The sequence below is a fragment of the Coregonus clupeaformis genome, chromosome 21 (assembly GCF_020615455.1).
Source record: "Coregonus clupeaformis isolate EN_2021a chromosome 21, ASM2061545v1, whole genome shotgun sequence".
Classification (NCBI taxonomy): domain Eukaryota; kingdom Metazoa; phylum Chordata; class Actinopteri; order Salmoniformes; family Salmonidae; genus Coregonus; species Coregonus clupeaformis.
This window is the reverse complement of record NC_059212.1, coordinates 31,355,219-31,370,404: the sequence shown is the minus strand read 5'-3', so window position 1 is coordinate 31,370,404 and position 15,186 is coordinate 31,355,219. Positions and strand designations below refer to the sequence as shown.

The window sequence follows — 15,186 nt, the reverse complement described above, 5'->3', positions numbered from 1 at the left end:
GGTACACTTATCATAGTTAGGTTGTTATCCAGAGAGAGATACATTATCTAGATCCTCTATGAGGCTGTGAAGGGACTCAAATTGCAAATTTAAAAGAAAACATGTCGTCAGTGTACAATGACACCTTTGTTTTTAAGCCCCTGATTTCTAGCCCCTTGATATTATTGTTGGATAATATTTGAATAGATAAAATTTCGAAGCCCATAATAAATAGATATGCTGCCAGTGGACAACCTTGTTTCACTCCTCTTGACAGTACTTTTTGAGAAGTAGTCATTATTTAGTATTTTACAACTGGGGGTTACTATACATAACTTTAACCCATTCTATAAGAGATTCTCCTAAATTAAAATGGTCCAGGCATTTTTATATAAATTATTGTTGTACTTTTCAAAAGGCCTTTTTAAAATCAGCTATGAATACTATGATGCAGTCTTTGAGAGAGGCCAGACCCTCCCTCCAGTACTAGGCCTACAATATATCTGCCTCTCATTAATCACAGAGTTACGTAGGCTTATGAACAGCTTCTACTCCAAAGCCATAAGACTGCTAAACAGTTAATCAAATGGCTACCCAGACTATTTGCATTGACCCCCTTGCACTGGCACTGTGCACACTCACTGGACTCTACCCACCCACTTACACATACTACACTGACACTCCAATACACACATACACACACACACACACTACATATGCTCACACACACAAAAACACACACACACACACACACACACACACACACACACACACACACACACACACACACACACAGTTTCACACTCTTTCACACTCTTTCACACTCTGTTTATTATCTATCCTGATTGCCTAGTAACTTTTACCCCTACCTACATGTACATATTACCTAAATTACCTAAACTACCTCGTACTCCTGCATATTGACTCGGAATCAGTACTCCTTGTATATTGCCTCGTTATTGTTATTTTATTGTGTTACTATTTCCTTTTTTATTTAGCAAAATGTTCTTACTTTTTAACTCTGCATTGTTGGGAAAGGGCTCGCAAGTAAGTATTTCATGGTAAAGTCTACACCTGTTGTATTCGCCGCATGTGACAAATACAATTTGATTTGATTTGGATGGATCAGCAGAGAGAGGAGGGGAGTGAACCATTGCACCGCTACACTGCGCTACACTGAGGGTCAGGAAGGTCAGGACTCTGGCATGATGAGGCCAATGTCCCACAGCACAGCTGAGTACCAAATTACATCACCTTCTGTTTCCATCCCCTTCACTTGTTATTACTCACAGGAAACAGACTTGCTGCTTGACCGATCTTCTGTTTACTGGGCAGCGGTTGACTTATGAAAAGCGTAATTAGAGTTTAGTGTTTTGGGACTGTTGATCAGAAATTCTAAATGCGCCATAGGTCATTGTATTACACAACATTATGGAAGATTGTTGCGTTGTTTAAACTGCTGTAATGAGGTTATCCTAAAAATGACACACAACATTGAAGCTAGCTATACTTTTTGGAGTGAATACATTAATGAGGACACAGTGAAGTCGTATGGCTCCTGGAGGAGGCTAAGCAGAGCTACTTCTACTTCTGGTGGATTGAGCTATCGATTCCAAATTAATATTCTCTTCCATCACTCAGTTCAGTTGAAGAATAATGGAAAAGGGTGATACAAAATGCAGGTGTCATGAAGACTGAGTAGAAAAATCAATTGTCTATTTAATGCAGCTGAGTTACTGTATGAAAGTGTAGGCTTTGTCAAAGAATGTTTGAAGTCAAAATTGTTGGTTCTATTTCTGTGGGGCATTCTGGAAAGGCAAGGTCATTGATGTGTTCTCTCTGGCTGAAAATGGCTGTCAGTCAGTGAACAACTCTGTTAACAAGAGGAGGTGACAGGATTGACAGGCTCACATGCAACCACCTGACTACTAGTGAGAGCTCCTGTACAGTATTTCTCTGGCACAAACTTCAAACCATTTGCATTCGGTATTTTTTTTTTTTGGGGGGGGGATAAAAACAATTGTAAAAACCTTTTAGTCATGCATAATCATTTTCCAATGTGAGACGTTTTACCAAAGTGGTGGAGTCATAATGACTAGCATTTTGAATGATAGTGATGTTAAGGCAGTTAAGATTCTATAATAGGTAAACTCATCATGTGAATGCAGCTGCTTTGTTTTTACATTTTCACCTCGCCAAATGCCTCATTTAAATTGCATAGTCTCATTATTCTCATCGCAGGAGAAAATGGGGCCACAAAAGCATATCCTGATTTTTCTACTTTGATAATATGAAACACTTACAATGCCTGCCACCCTATGAGTCCTGAATAAGCGCTGGTAATTGAATGGCCTCTTTTTGCATTTCGCAACCTCTCCCAAACGCGCCTCTGCTATTTTACCTCTAATTGCAAAGAAAGAAGCAATTTTAGCTCCAACAGGTCCTGCTGATAATGAGAGGGAGCGAGGTATAGATTATAGGTAGTATAGGCTCTTTTTTCCTTTCTCCAGTGAGATGACTGATGTCTACGGCAGTAGGTGAAATCAGCACTGGCGCACTGGGATGGAGGAGGGGAGGGGTGGGTGTGGGGGAGAAACTGTGTTACGCCAGTGGGAATCAGAAGCATTTTTCTGAGAACTAGCTGTTAATCCAGGCTAGTGTGATTCAGATATTGCCTCAGCTTCGGTTAATGTGACACAGTGAATGTGACTTTTGACAAATGAATGCTGTTATACAACAAGCCGTCACCAATTTTATAGCTACTATTTGAAGCACATAAGGGCTGCAAGAGGTGTTTGACTCCTGTTTTGCAGGGCAAGATCTGTGGATTCAGATGCTATTACAAGGAGAGTATTTCAATTATCTGGAAATATATCTATTCTTGGAAATATTTGGCACATATGCAGGCTTAGATATCCCCAAAGAACCAATTGGAGACTGAGACCACTTCTTACCATAACCTCTGTGAATATTCACTTTCTCTATATATGATGGGATGCAGAGCCTTACATGCTGACCACACCTTGCATGCTGACCACACCACGTGGGAGCATTGCAAAATAAATGTATACATACATGTTGTTCAATCTTTTCATCCAAACTGCTCGTGCACGTCAACGAGCGTCTGCGTAGCCAGGCGCTAAAATAGAACTTGGTTCTATTTTTGACGCTTGACGCGCTGCAAGTCCCGCCTCTCCCATCTCCTCATTGTTTTAGGAGCATATACCCACGTGGGTGATTGAAAGCTGAACTAAGGTCCACACTCCAGTCCAGTTGGTGGTGGTAATGCACCTTAAAGTTGGTTGCCAACCGCCACATAAAGTCCAAAGAAGAAGAAAAAGAAGAAAAAGAAGAAAAAGAAGAAGAAGAAGAAGAAGAAGAAGAAGAAGAAGAAGAAGAAGAAGAAGACTGAAGGAGGAGAGATTACTAGAAACTAACTAGGTTTACTCTTTTATCTGTGGATAAATTGTCGGAGTAGAGAACAATGTGCATTTCAGGTAAAATAACAACCCAATGTTTATATCCCAGGACAAATTAGCTAAGAAGAGCAAGCTAGCTACCTAAATGGCCATGAATGTTTCATGCGTTTCGACCTGTCACCAAATTAATATACTTGGTTCAGAGTTCGTTTTGATATTTCAACCTGCGTGTCCTGATCGCGTCTGGTGTGGGTGGACAAAATCAACATGCGCTCTATGGCGCATGCGGACGCACGCGCGTGCCCGGTCTAGTCAGCATGTTAGGCCAAAGCTTGTCTCATATAACCAAATATCCACCCATATATCCACTCTTGGAAACTACAATGGCAAAAAGTATCAAGGTAAATAAATATCTCTCAGAGGAGCTACTGTATGTTTTCCTGTTGTTCCCTTTCTCTCACCTAAAGAGCAGTCGTCTCCAGTGAAGCCCTCTTGGCAGGTACAGAAGCCCTCCTTACAGATGCCCTTCTGACTGCAGTTGTTGGCACAGTAGGCCAGAGAGCAGTCTTCTCCCACGTATCCCGGGCGACACTGGCAGGTCCCGTTGGTGCACAGACCCTGATCAGAGCAGTCGTTGAGGCAGCGACCCAGCGTACAGTCCTCTCCAGTGAAGTTCTCCTCACAGATACACTCCCCGTCCATGCACAGCCCTCGACCGGAGCAGTCCGCCGGGCAGCGGGGCTCTGAGCAGTTGTCCCCTCCGAAGTCACGGTCACAGACACACTCGCCCTCCATACACACTCCCTGTCCGGAGCAGTCGTCTGGGCAGCGAGGCTCAGAGCAGTTCTTGCCCTTCCAGTCGTCCTCACACACACAGCCACACAGGTCCATGTTGAAGCTGCCGTGGCCACTGCACTGGGGGATGAAGTCCAGGCGACCTAGAGGAAGAAAGAAGGACACAAAATCACATCACTAAATATGCTGTATGGTTTACTAATGCTAACATCATATGTTGTAACAGTGTACATTTTAAAACAATGTAACAGTGTAACAGTGTAAAATAAACCTATGAACCTTAGAAACGCTGTATAACTTTGTTCTCAAGCTGTGTCCACACCCATTGGATGTAGTGATCATAATATAGTGGCTATATCCAGAAAAGCCAATGTTCCAAAGGCTGGGCCTAAAATAGTGTATAAGAGATCATACAAAGGGTTTTGTAGTGATTCCTATGTTGAAGATGTAAAAAAGGTTTGTTGGTCTGATTAGTTTTTTTGTTGATGTGCACTTGATGCATTTATGAAATGGTTTCTTCCAGTTATCAATAAGCATGCACCTATTAAGAAACTACCCAGCAAACAGGGGATGTCCTGAGGACTTTCGGCGACGCTCCCATAAGGTCCCTTAAGGGTTTTGGTGCAACGTTATCCCACTGATGTTCTGAGAACATTCTAAGAACGTTGCGTGATGGTCCCAAGGGAATGCTCTCTGGGGGACCTTTGTCTAGTTCCCTTTACATTCCAAGGACAGCGCTGAGGACAATGTCAGGACCATGTCAGGACCTTTTTAGGATGTTCTCATTACTTTCATTTTACTTGTCCTTAGGACATCGTGTGATGGTCCAAAGGGAATGTTCTCTGGGGGACCTTTGTGTAGTGCCCTGTAAGTTACCAGGATGTCACTGAAGACCCTGTCAGGACTATGTCAGGACCTTTTTAGGACGTTCTCAGGACTTTCATTGTACTAGTCCTTAGGATGAACTTGATAGTCCCATGTGATGGTCCCAAGGGAACATTCTCTGGGGGACCTTTTTATAGTTCCCGGTTTGTCCCGGGGACATTTTTAAGACGTTCTTGTGACATTGTGTCATGGTCCCCTGAAGGTCCCCTGAACATTCTTGTGGATTTTTCTAGTTCCCGGTTTGTTCCGGAGACGTCCCCAAGGACATTTTTAGGATGTTGTTTGGACATTGACATAGTCCCCTGGAGGTTTTTGTCTAGTTCCCTGTTGTCCCGGGGACATCCCTGAAGATATTTTTAGGATGTTCTTTGGACGATGTGTCATGGTCCCCCGAAGGTCCCCTGAGCATTCTTGGGACATTGTGTCATGGTCCCCTGGAGGTTTCTGTCATGTGATGGTCCCAGGTGTCCCAAACCATTTCATCAATGACAACATTTGACATGATCACTTAATACTGACTTTTCAATATGACCCCACCTGGGATTCATATTGAAAAGACAGGGGAAGATGATATTTCTGCTGCGCCACAAGGTATGTAGAATTTCACCTACACTTTCATTACCTATAATACATCTCTGCATTTAGCAATTATCATATTATTTTAGCTATCGTTTTATTATGTTAGCTATTATTTTACAAGATCAGGTAATATGATTATTCTCTCATTGATTTTATTTACTTATTTCAGCAATTTGAGTTTGGGTTTTCAGTATACTTGTCTAATGTTGGTCTGGAATAATATTCTGGCATAGTGTTACTCCTGAATCATTATGATAAATATAATTGTTTTTCTTCAGTGTATATTTAAGCTGAGATTTACTTTGAAGTGCAAAGTGTAGGAATAGGCCTACAGGTGAAATCAGATATTGATACAGACATGGTGGCATAGCAGGAAGATTGGTTTGCCGAGAACCAAGATGTTGTGACTTCGAATCCCAGGTGAGGACATGTTAAATAATAATTATTGTATGAATAAACATACACAATGTAATCATCTGTGTCAAGTATGTAAGTTGAAAGCACTGTTTGTGTGTGGCAACAATAATTTCCAAAAGGGGTGATGTGTAATGAAACTAGGATGTGTGTGCCCTGGGTAAAACATTTTTGTAGGGGAGAACATTTATTTGCGACCATCAGGTGACGTCTCTGGACAAATCGGGAACTAGACAAAAACATCCAGGGGACCATGACACAACATCCCAAGAACGTTCAGGGGACCATGACACAACATCCCAAGAAAGTCCTAAAAATGTCCTCGGAGACAAACCGGGAACTAGACAAAACCTCCAGGGGACCATGGCACAACGTCCTAAAAACGTCCACGGGACCAACCGGATAACCTTTCTTTGCGACCATCAGGTGACGTAACTGGGACAAACCGGGAACTAGACAAAAACATCCAGGGGACCATGACACAACATCCCAAGAAAGTCCTAATAACGTCCTTGAGGACATCCCCAGGACCAACCGGGAATGAGACAAAACCTGCAGGGGACCATGGCACAACATCCTAAAAACTTTCCCGGGACCAACCGGAGAATGTTGCTTTGCGACCATCAGGTGACGACCAGGACAAACCGGGAAATAGACAAAAATATCCAGGGGACCATGACACAACGTCCTAAGAATATTCAGGAGACCATGACACAACATCCCAAGAAAGTCCTAAAAATGTAATCGAGGACGTCCCCAGGACAAACCGGGAATTAGACAAAACCTCCAGGGGACCATGACACAACGTCCCAAAAATGTCCCCGTGACAAACCGAGAACTAGACAAAACCTCCAGGGGACCATGACACAATGTCCCAAGAACCTTCAGGGGACCATGACACAACAACCTATGAAAATCCTAAGAACTTCCTTGGGGATGTCCCCAGGACCAATAAAGAACTAGACAAAAACTTCAGGGGACCATGACACAACGTTCTGATGACTTTAGGTTACCATTTTGTGACGTCCCAGGAATGTCCTAACAACTCATTATTGTTTGCAGGGTGACTGTTAACTGTTAAGGCCCCCTGGATAGATGAGGAATTTAAAAACTGTATGGTTGAGAGAAATGAGGCAAAGGGAGTGGAAAATACGTCAGGCTGCACATCTGATTAGCAGACATATTGTAAATTTAGAAATTATGTGACTAAACTGAACAAAAATGGTATTATGAAATTGAGATAGATTATATAAAGTTTGATGGAAAAAAGCTTTGGAGTACTTTAAAGGACATTATGGGGACAAAGACTAATTCAACTCCATCTTGAGTTAAATATTACTGTATTCAAAATTCAAAATTGTCCGTATAATCAACTTACATATAGCTCTGACAGACATACTTACCCAACCAGACATGCCACCAGGGGTCTCTTCAAAGTCTCCAAGTCCAAAACAAATGTAAGGCAACACACAATATTTTATAGAGTCATGGTTACATGGAACTCCCATTTCAAATTACCCAAGCAAACAGCCGAATTTGCTTACTTTTTTTTATTTATTTTTTATTTTAACAACACCTCACTGCATGACGCCCCTCCCCTATCTGACCTAAATAACTTGTATGTATAGCCTATGTCAACCGATATTTGCAGTTGAAGTCGGAAGTTTACATACACCTTAGCCAAATACATTTATACTCAGTTTTTCACAATTCCTGACATTTAATCCTAGTAAAAATTCCCTGTCTTAGGTCAGTTAGGATCACCACTTTATTTTAAGAATGTGAAATGTCAGAATAATTGTAGAGAGATTTATTTATTTCAGCTTTTATTTCTTTCATCACATTCCCAGTGGGTCAGAAGTTTACATACACTCAATTAGTATTTGGTAGCATTGCCTTCAAATTGTTTAACTTGGGTCAAACATTTCGGGTAGCCTTCCATAAGCTTCCCACAATAAGTTGGGTGAATTTTGGCCCATTCCTCCTGACAGAGCTGGTGTAACTGAGTCAGGATTGTAGGCCTCCTTGCTCGCACATGCTTTTTCAGGTCTGCCCACAAATTTTCTATAGGATTGAGGTCAAGGCTTTGTGATGGCCACTCCAATACCTTGACTTTGTTGTCCTTAAGCCATTTTGCCACAACTTTGGAAGTATGCTTGGGGACATTGTCCATTTGGAAGACCCATTTGCGACCAAGCTTTAACTTCCAGAATGATGTCTTGAGATGTTGCTTCAATATATCCACATAATTTTCCTTCCTCATGATGCCATCTATTTTGTGAAGTGCACCAGGCCCTCCTGCAGCAAAGCACCTCCACAGAATGATACTACCACCCCTGTGCTTCACGGTTGGGATGGTGTTCTTCGGCTTGCAAGGAACCCCCTTTTTCCTCCAAACATAACGATGGTCATTATGGCCAAACAGTTCTATTTTTGTTTCATCAGACCAGAGGACATTTCTCCAAAAAGTACGATCTTTGTCCCCATGTGCAGTTGCAAACTTTAGTCTGGCTTTTTTATGACAGTTTTGGAGAAGTGGCTTCTTCCTTGCTGATCGGCCTTTCAGGTTATGTCGATATAGGACTCGTTTTACTGTGACTATAGATACTTTTGTACTGGTTTCCTCCAGCATCTTCACAAGGTCCTTTGCTGTTGTTCTGGGATTGATTTGCACTTTTCGCACCAAAGTACGTTGATCTCTAGGAGACAGAACGCATCTCCTTCCTGAGTGGTATGACGGCTGCGTGGTCCCATGGTGTTTATACTTGCGTACTATTGTTTGTACAGATTAACGTGGTAACTTCAGGTGTTTGGAAATTGCTTCCAAGGATGAACCAGACTTGTGGAGGTCTACAATTTCTTTTCTGAGGTCTTGGCTGATTTCTTTTGATGTTCCCATGATGTCAAGCAAAGAGGCACTGAGTTTGAAGGTAGGCCTTGAAATACATCCACAGGTACACCTCCAATTGACTGAAATTATGTAAATTAGCCTATCAGAAGCTTCTAAAGCCATGACATCATTTTCTGGAATTTTCCAATCTGTTTAAAGGCACAGTCAACTTAGTGTATGTAAACTTCTGACCCACTGGAATTGTGATACAGTGAATTATAAGTGAAATAATCTGTCTGTAAAAAATTGTGTCATGCACAAAGCAGATGTCCTAACCGAATGGCAAAAACTATAGTTTGTTAACAAGACATTTGTGGAGTGGTTGAAAAACGAGTTTTAATGACTCCAACCTAAGTGTATGTAAACTTCCGACTTCAACTGTATGTATGCAAGCATGAAATTGACATACATTTTACATTTCTAGCAGACGCTCTTATCCAGAGCGACTTACAGTTAGTGAGTGCATACATAATTTTTTTCATACTGGCCCCCCGTGGGAATCAAACCTACAACCCTGGCATTGCAAGCGCCATGCTCTACCAACTGAGCTGTGTGTTACTGAATGTAGGCCTATATTATACGTCTCTCTGTCTTAGTATTCTGTCATTAGGACCTTTTTTATTTCTATATTCTTATTTAAAATTAATGTAGTTCTGTCTTTGAGCTGTTCTTGTCTATTGTTGTTGTGTATTGTGTCATGTTTTATGTGTTGTGTGGACCCCAGGAAGAATAGCTGCTGCGTTTGCAACAGCTATTGAGGATCCTAATAAAATAACAAATAGCAAACCCCCAGGCTTTATATCCAGGTGCTATCTACTTGAACCAAGACGCTCAGTAACTGAATGAAGTGAAAACCTAACATTCCACATTGGCCTCAAAGTAGCCTATGACCAGGGTACAGTAACTCTAATAATACTGTCAAGCTGTACTATTATTCCCCACTTACCCATAGCTGAACTCTCCTCACAGCCACAGTTGCCAGAGCTGCACTGGGCTCTGAGCAGCGACACCTCTCTCTCCAGCATCTCGATGCGGGTGGCCAGCTGCTGCATGGTGTTGGCTGCGGGACAGGCGCAGGCCTGTTTGGGGATGTTGATGCGGTGGGTGAAGGTGACCTGGCTGTCTGCGTCCACTGTCTGCTCTGTGAACTCTGTGGGGCCCTCTCCACCCCCACTGGACACTGCTCCCCTGGAGGCCTGACTGGGTGGAGGCGCTGCTGATTCAAGATCCACAGAGCACAGAGACTCCAAGGGAACGTTGATGTTGTACACATGGTTGAAGACCATGGGCTGCTCCTTGATGGTCTGGTTGTTAGGTGGGCTGGTGGGGCCACCTGGAGGGGCCTGTCGTCTGACCCTGGTGGTCCGGACCAGCTTCCCCTCCTCACCGGATAGGGATGGAGCAGTCTGGGACCCCAGAAGGAGTAGAGACAGAACCAGGCCCAGCAGCCAGGCACGTGCCGGGGCCATGGTGAAACACCACAGCGTTAGAAGCATGGACCTAGCTGGGGCTCTCCTGACACCACCGTACCTATCGGCAGACTTCTGATAGGATCTACAGAGGAGAGAGAGAAACAGTGGTGGTAGTTGAGTAGGGGGTTGGTGAAATGGAAAATAGTATTTGATCTATTGTGAAAGAATAATTGCCTTGGAAAATAACTGGATACTTATGGGATGTTTAGAATCCTTAAATATACGTATTTCTGCACACAACACCAAATATTTTATCTTTCCCACTTGGGAGGGATGTTGAAATATTGAGCACATAGAACATGTTGATATTGGATTCAATAAATCCTGGCTTTAGTGATTTTTCCTTCCACTGTAATCCTCTCTCTCCAGCAACTGGATTTGAGGAAAGGAACAAACTGCAGAATGAATCACATTGAGGGACTGATTCCTGTCTAGAAAAGCCTGTAGTCAGAAAGAGATTATCTGCGATGACATTTTTCCATCTCTGTTAGACTAGACGGAGGGATTTTATCAAAGCTCAATCAGCAGAATAAAAATGTGAGACGTACACTAAACGACACATGCTTACAATCAGTTCATGGAGAAAAAATAACTTTGTACGAGGACACAAATCAGGACTCTATGTAAGGTTATGTATCCGTATGAGGTCAAACACAGCATGCCAAGAAGCTTACAGAGGCTGAATACATGCAGCCTTTTCAAAATATTGTATCTGATATTGAAAATCGTGTTATAATTTTATTGCCGAAAAGCCCCTTTGTGAAGTGAAAGGGAAGTCAACCTTTCATGTTATTTCCTTGTTTTGTATCACAAATCAGGGCAATTCCCATTCAATATTTGAAACCAACCACAGGCATGAGCTTTGGTTCATTGTCTTTACTACTAATCTTTAAAGGTTACTTATGACCACGCTACACCCTCAAGGTGAGAGCATACAACAGATGTGGTGCATGTGTGCTGATGCTGAACTGCAATGGTCATTATAAAACTAAAGAGGTGTGTAAGTCACTCCAGGGATTTGAGAGGCGGGAGATACTGCATGTTCAAATATACTGTGTGACATACTGTAACATATTAGGCTCGCCTGCTATACCTTTATATACGGGTACAATATTAAACCTTCCCCCCACCCGTAGAGAATGGGAAATGTTCCCACCTCTCCTCATGCGAAAAAATCCTGTTTGACACGATACAAGCCATTTAACCAGCAAATCCACCAAACAAATGAGAACCATAAAGATGAGAAAGAAATCAAATGGACAAACCCAACTGGAACATTCTTTTCACACCCATTAACTAGTGCAGGGTCCCTTTGATTAAAGTGAAAATGTGGTACATGCAGTTCTAAAGTCTAAATGACATATTCAATTAATGGCCCTGGAATGGCTCTCTGACTCACTTTCAGCCACACACACAGGGACTTGTATAACGGTCTTGCTCCTCTATGCCACAGCAACTGAAATACACCAACATGCCCTTGTTGCCCTGCACTCAGTGGTGGAAAAAGTACTCAATTGTCATACTTGGGTAAAAGTAAAGAAACCTTAATAGAAAATGACTCAAATAAAAGTGAAAGTCACCCAGTAAAATACTACTTGAGTAAAAGTCTAAAAGTAATTGGTTCTAAATATACTTAAGTATCATAAGTAAATGAAAATGCTAAAATGTACTTAAGTATCAAAAGTAAAAGTAAAAGTATAAACCATTTCAAATTCCTTATATGACCTTATATGTTTTTTTTTTATTGACGGATAGCCAGGGGCACACTCCAACACTCGGACATAATTCACAAATGAAGCATTTGTGTTTAGTGAGTCCGCCAGATTAGAGGCAGTAGGGATGAACAGGGATGTTATCTTGATGAGTGTGTGAATTGGACCATTTTCCTGTCAAAATGTAACGGGTACTTTTGGGTGTCAGGGAAAATGTATGGAGTAAAAAGTATATTATTTTCTTTAGGAATGTAATGAAGTAAAAGTAAAAGTTGGCAAAAATATAAATAGTAAAGGAAAGTACAGATACCCCAAAAAACGACTTAAGTAGTACTTTAAAGTATTTTCACTTACGTACTTTACACCACTGCCTGCACTCCAGCTCAGGCATCGAGACTATGGGCTGCATTTGTTGAAGTTGTATAGATACTCGATAGTCATAGGAAGTTTCCCTCAGGCCCTAGTTCTCTGCAATTGCAGTGGGCCCACTGTTGGGTTTCATCAAGGCCTGTTGTCAGGCCTCAATTAGGACGCCTCTCAATTAGAAGCGACAAAGAGGACGATGAGGATCACAGGCTCGGGGCTACAACAACGGCTATCTCAATTTACTCTTCAAGAGCAGGGTGTTTTAGCACACATTTCCGCCCTGGATGCACTTACTGGTCATCCTCCTGACTTGACCATAATGAGAACTGACAGCGTGGAGGCTCACAATCCGTCCATCGGGCCGCCTACCGCTGGACGGGTGGAAGTGAGGAGGCATTGTGGGAGCTGGGAGCACGTTGACAAGTCATGAAATTAGTTTGGCACTACTATGGCACATTGCCATTTTAAGCTATACCATGTAATGACTAGTAGTGAAAAAGTGAGTAGAGTACCTGCTAAGGAAGATGACCAGAGAACAATACTGTTAGTTTTATTGAAACTGGTCATTTACCTGGGAATTGAATGTGAATTGGTTGTCCCAGCCGACCCCCTGCTACCTGGAATGATCAAAAACCCACTGAGGCATAAAGCAATTCTGTTCAAAGTTGATGATCATGAACCCTAGAAAACTGGAAACAATATACAAAAATATACTAATTGTACTTTACATAGTACACATTTGGGTATACCCCTCTGACAAAACCCTCTGACAGGACACTCAGTAAGCATCGGCAGCTTTGGGATGCTATTGACAAGCATTGGACAGAAATCAATAAGTGTCTATTTCTGAACAAAGAAAGCCATTTCAATTTCATTGTGCACCCAAAAGCATGCTTAAAAGCGTGTTCTAAAAAGAGTTGTAAAAGCTTGGGTTTTGATTTTAGCCAGATACATTTCCCTTTCATTTATTTTCTTTCAGAGACTATAGTCATAAGATGAATATCCCTTTCATCCAAAGCTTTCTTTTTATGTCTCAGGCTGGAGATGATACAAGAGAAGATTTGAAATATGCTCCAATTATGCACAGAATCAGGTTTTGTCTTAATGATGTAGCGGGAGAGAGTTTAAAAAGATAACTTTTCTCATCAAGTTGCAATGAAGAGGGATGACTAGAGAGAGTCTAGTCTATACAGTGGAGGACTTATATTCCACTGAAATGCTCCACTCCTCACCACATATCATAGAGGAACAAAAGCTGAGTATTATCACAGGCAATAGCGAAAACACAAATGTTGTCACGCATTTTAAGCTGCCATCCCAATAACACATTTACTGAGCCTCCCTTTATATCAAGAGCATCTGCTTTCACCTTGGTATGAACATAACATTACCATCAAGCCGAACCTGCAATAACTCCTGTCTGTTGACGGCCAATAGCACTTTTCACCTTCATTCTCACAGAGAACAGATAGCAGACTGGCTGGCTTGATTGAAATGTCAGGACGAGGAGCATGTATGACAAAAGCTCATATGGAATAGCATGTCTGGACATTTGGAAATTTAGAATTCCGTTAGTTGTTCTTATACCTGTGTAACAGTGTATTAACAGTGACATTTCACAAGTAGCACCATTGTTCTCTTAAGTGTTTATATAGGCTGAATGTTTATGATGCAAATGGAAAACTTACATCAGTGTCTGATCAACAGTCATTATAATCCAGGCACAGCACACTTCAAGCCTTCAGCTTCTAAAGGATATGAAGGCTGGGATACACCACAACGCCAGGACTAGATCATTGTTAGAAAGAAATCATGTTACTAGGCTACCTCTAATCAACTTCAAAGAAAGGAAAATCATTCCTTGAGGAGTTAATATTTCATCTGACATCTTTTGGGAATATATGTTTTTGTAAAAATGTTCTATTCAACACTTTGCTCTCATTTCGATCTGCTTTCATTTCTCATTCAGCTGACATTACACTGAGTGGTTCTTAAAGAGGGGTTACACACACTATTACACCACATGCTGCATTATATATGAGAGTGGCATTGATGTTCCTAACCTCCCATGTGCCATGCTTGATCACAGTGTCTCCCGGCGCCCTCAGGGAAGAGCATCCTTGTTTTAACACTGAGCTTATTTCAGTAGAACAGAGGCCTAAAGCCTTTTGACTACTCCTCCCTTCTCCCTACTCCTCCCTACTCCTCCCTTCTCCCTACTCCTTCCTACTCCTCCCTTCTCCTCCCTTCTCCCTTCTCCTTCCTACTACTCCCTACTCCCTACTCCTCCCTACTCCTCCCTTCTCCCTACTCCTTCCTACTCCTCCCTTCTCCTCCCTTCTCCTCCCTTCTCCACCCTACTCCTCCCTACTTCCTACTCCTCCCATCTCCCGCCTACTCCTCCCCACTCCTCCCTACTCCTCCTTTCTCCTCCCCACTCCTCCCTGCTCCTCCCTACTCCTCCCTGCTCATCCCTTCTCCTCCCTACTCCTCCCTACTTCTCCCTTCTCCTCCCGACTTCTCCCTACTCCCTACTCCTACCTTCTCCTCCCTACTCCTCCCTGCTCCTCCCTTCTCCTCCCTACTCCTCCCTTCTCCCTTCTCCTCCTTATTCCTCCCTACACCTCCTTTCTCCTCCCTTCTCCTCCCTACTCCTCCCTTCTCCTCCCTACTCT

General features: G+C 42.4%; 1 protein-coding gene across 3 annotated transcripts in view; it reads right to left on the bottom strand.

Moving 5' to 3' along the window:
• LOC121535212 (tenascin-R) overlaps window positions 1-15,186 on the bottom strand; it is a 140,040-nt gene that overhangs the window by 56,225 nt on the left and 68,629 nt on the right. For all 3 annotated transcript variants that reach the window (XM_041842047.2, XM_041842049.2, XM_041842048.2), the window contains 2 exons: window positions 9,908-10,515; window positions 3,860-4,336 (listed from right to left, as the gene is read on the bottom strand). In XM_041842047.2, coding sequence (XP_041697981.1) covers window positions 3,860-4,336; window positions 9,908-10,457 — 1,027 coding nt within the window. In that variant the 5' untranslated portion in view covers window positions 10,458-10,515. The remainder of the gene's footprint in view (window positions 1-3,859; window positions 4,337-9,907; window positions 10,516-15,186) is intronic.